At 32.3% G+C, this 1,816-nt stretch overlaps 1 protein-coding gene across 1 annotated transcript in view; it reads right to left on the bottom strand.

Moving 5' to 3' along the window:
* Positions 1 to 1,338, bottom strand: part of LOC119591619 (cytoplasmic dynein 2 heavy chain 1-like) — a 47,711-nt gene extending 46,373 nt beyond the window's left edge. Inside the window, 3 exon segments of the mRNA XM_037940373.1 lie at positions 365 to 491; positions 771 to 909; positions 1,185 to 1,338. Of these exon segments, the coding sequence (XP_037796301.1) occupies positions 365 to 491; positions 771 to 909; positions 1,185 to 1,253 (335 nt within the window). The 5' untranslated portion in view covers positions 1,254 to 1,338.
* Between the last annotated feature and the right edge of the window lie 478 nt (positions 1,339 to 1,816).

The following is a 1,816-nucleotide window of genomic DNA, read 5'->3' as shown; positions in this document are numbered from 1 at the left end:
TCCTAATTACAAATATGGGGGAAAAAATTGCAGCTATCTTCTCAGAATTCAAATTCACAGTTTAACTATAAATTCTTACATTTTTAAAATGGCCTTGATTTAAAATCCTTAGTTTTATCAAGCTAGAATACAAAAAAGTTATTGAGCTTGCATAATACATAATACTTCCATTTACTTCAGTTTTCATATCTATTTCCTTTACTCCATTCACAAATCTATTAATTAATACATACATCAACCATCCTGTATACTAAAGTCAGTTATTGACACACCTAACAAATCTAAAATCCCAAAAGGGAAATAAATAAAACACACACACAAAAAAATGCTTTTTGTTTAGACATTTTGCATGAATACTACAAACCTGAATTCCTTTGCAATTGGATCAAGGCAATTGTAAAAGCCCTGAGCCATTTCCTTTTCATCACGATTCTTAGGGTTGTTTGCCATGTCAGCCCAGTACTGGGTTTCATCCTTAACGGTCAGAATTCCTGTTGGTATTCAGATTTCTGTTACTGTAAGGAAAACTTTCCTAATTTACATAAAACTGGGATATTATCAAACTTTGTGTCAAACCAAATATATATTTGGGAACTAATAGTTAGATATGTATTCTATATGCCTTTAAAAAATTACATGATCATGGGTTAGATACTTAATTCCTCCATAACATACCTTACATATAAGACAAGGCACCCAATTTTTTTCCTCATATACATTACTTAATGAATAATAATTCAGTTAATAAATCATGCACCCTTTACTCTTACCTGCTAAATGTGATGATGAGGCTCCCTTATCTGAATCACCTTCCGAAGATTGTTTACGTAACATGCTCCCAAGTCCTTCCGAGAGTTCTGTCACCAAGGACTGCAGCCTGGGGTCTAACGTCCCACTCCATTCTGAATCCTAGTTGTAACAATAAAATATATTAATCTAAAGATTCACAGTCTGATTTAATACCAACTTTATCATCTGAATCTTTGGTTTCATATTGTGTTTGCATAGAATACAACACAGATCCTTATTGCATTCTTTTTATAGGATATATTCACTTCACTATCAATGTTCATCTATAATAGTACATTATAGTACAGTATTGCATTCTTTTTATAGGATATATTCACTTCACTATCAATGTTCATCTATAATAGTACATTGACACATAAAACAGATATGTGTACCTTTAGTAATATTGGAGCATAGAGAGTCTGAAGAGAGTGATAAAGTGAAGATATTGGTGAGTCAATCATAGATGAGACAAATACATCTGCTAAATTGTCTGCCGTAATGACATCAGGTTTTATTTTGAAGAACACCAGTAATTTATCCTTCGTGGATGGCGAATCAACCTGTAATGAGATATACAAATTTTCAATATAAAATTTATATCAAAATTAATATATTTGAATTACTCATATCACATTATCCAAAACGGAACTTGCCTTGGTATTAAAAATGATACGTCCTTCATCTGGCATCAACTGAGCCCCAAGGAGCTGACAACTTCCCGAATCGAGGAAGTTATTGAGACTAGGGTCATCGACCAAGCCATTTAAAGAGGGCTCAGACAACGGGACACTGAAGTAATTTCCTGAAAAATTCATAAACATGGATATACAAAAGCTATTATAATAACTTGATGTTAGCATGATATTATTCCTAGAAAAAAATAGAAAAACTGTATATATATATTGATTAAACATTCTACTGAATTCTAGAGAACTTTACCTGTTGTTGTTAAGATAAAATTCTTTCTCACATCAGTGGTTTCCATCTTGGCAAATTATTCAGTGGTTTGACTTCACTCTGGCAT

Source organism: Penaeus monodon, chromosome 29 (assembly GCF_015228065.2).
Source record: "Penaeus monodon isolate SGIC_2016 chromosome 29, NSTDA_Pmon_1, whole genome shotgun sequence".
In the NCBI taxonomy this organism is placed as follows: Eukaryota; Metazoa; Arthropoda; class Malacostraca; order Decapoda; family Penaeidae; genus Penaeus; species Penaeus monodon.
Note: the sequence above shows the minus strand (reverse complement) of the source record. Positions and strands in the feature narration are given on the sequence as shown.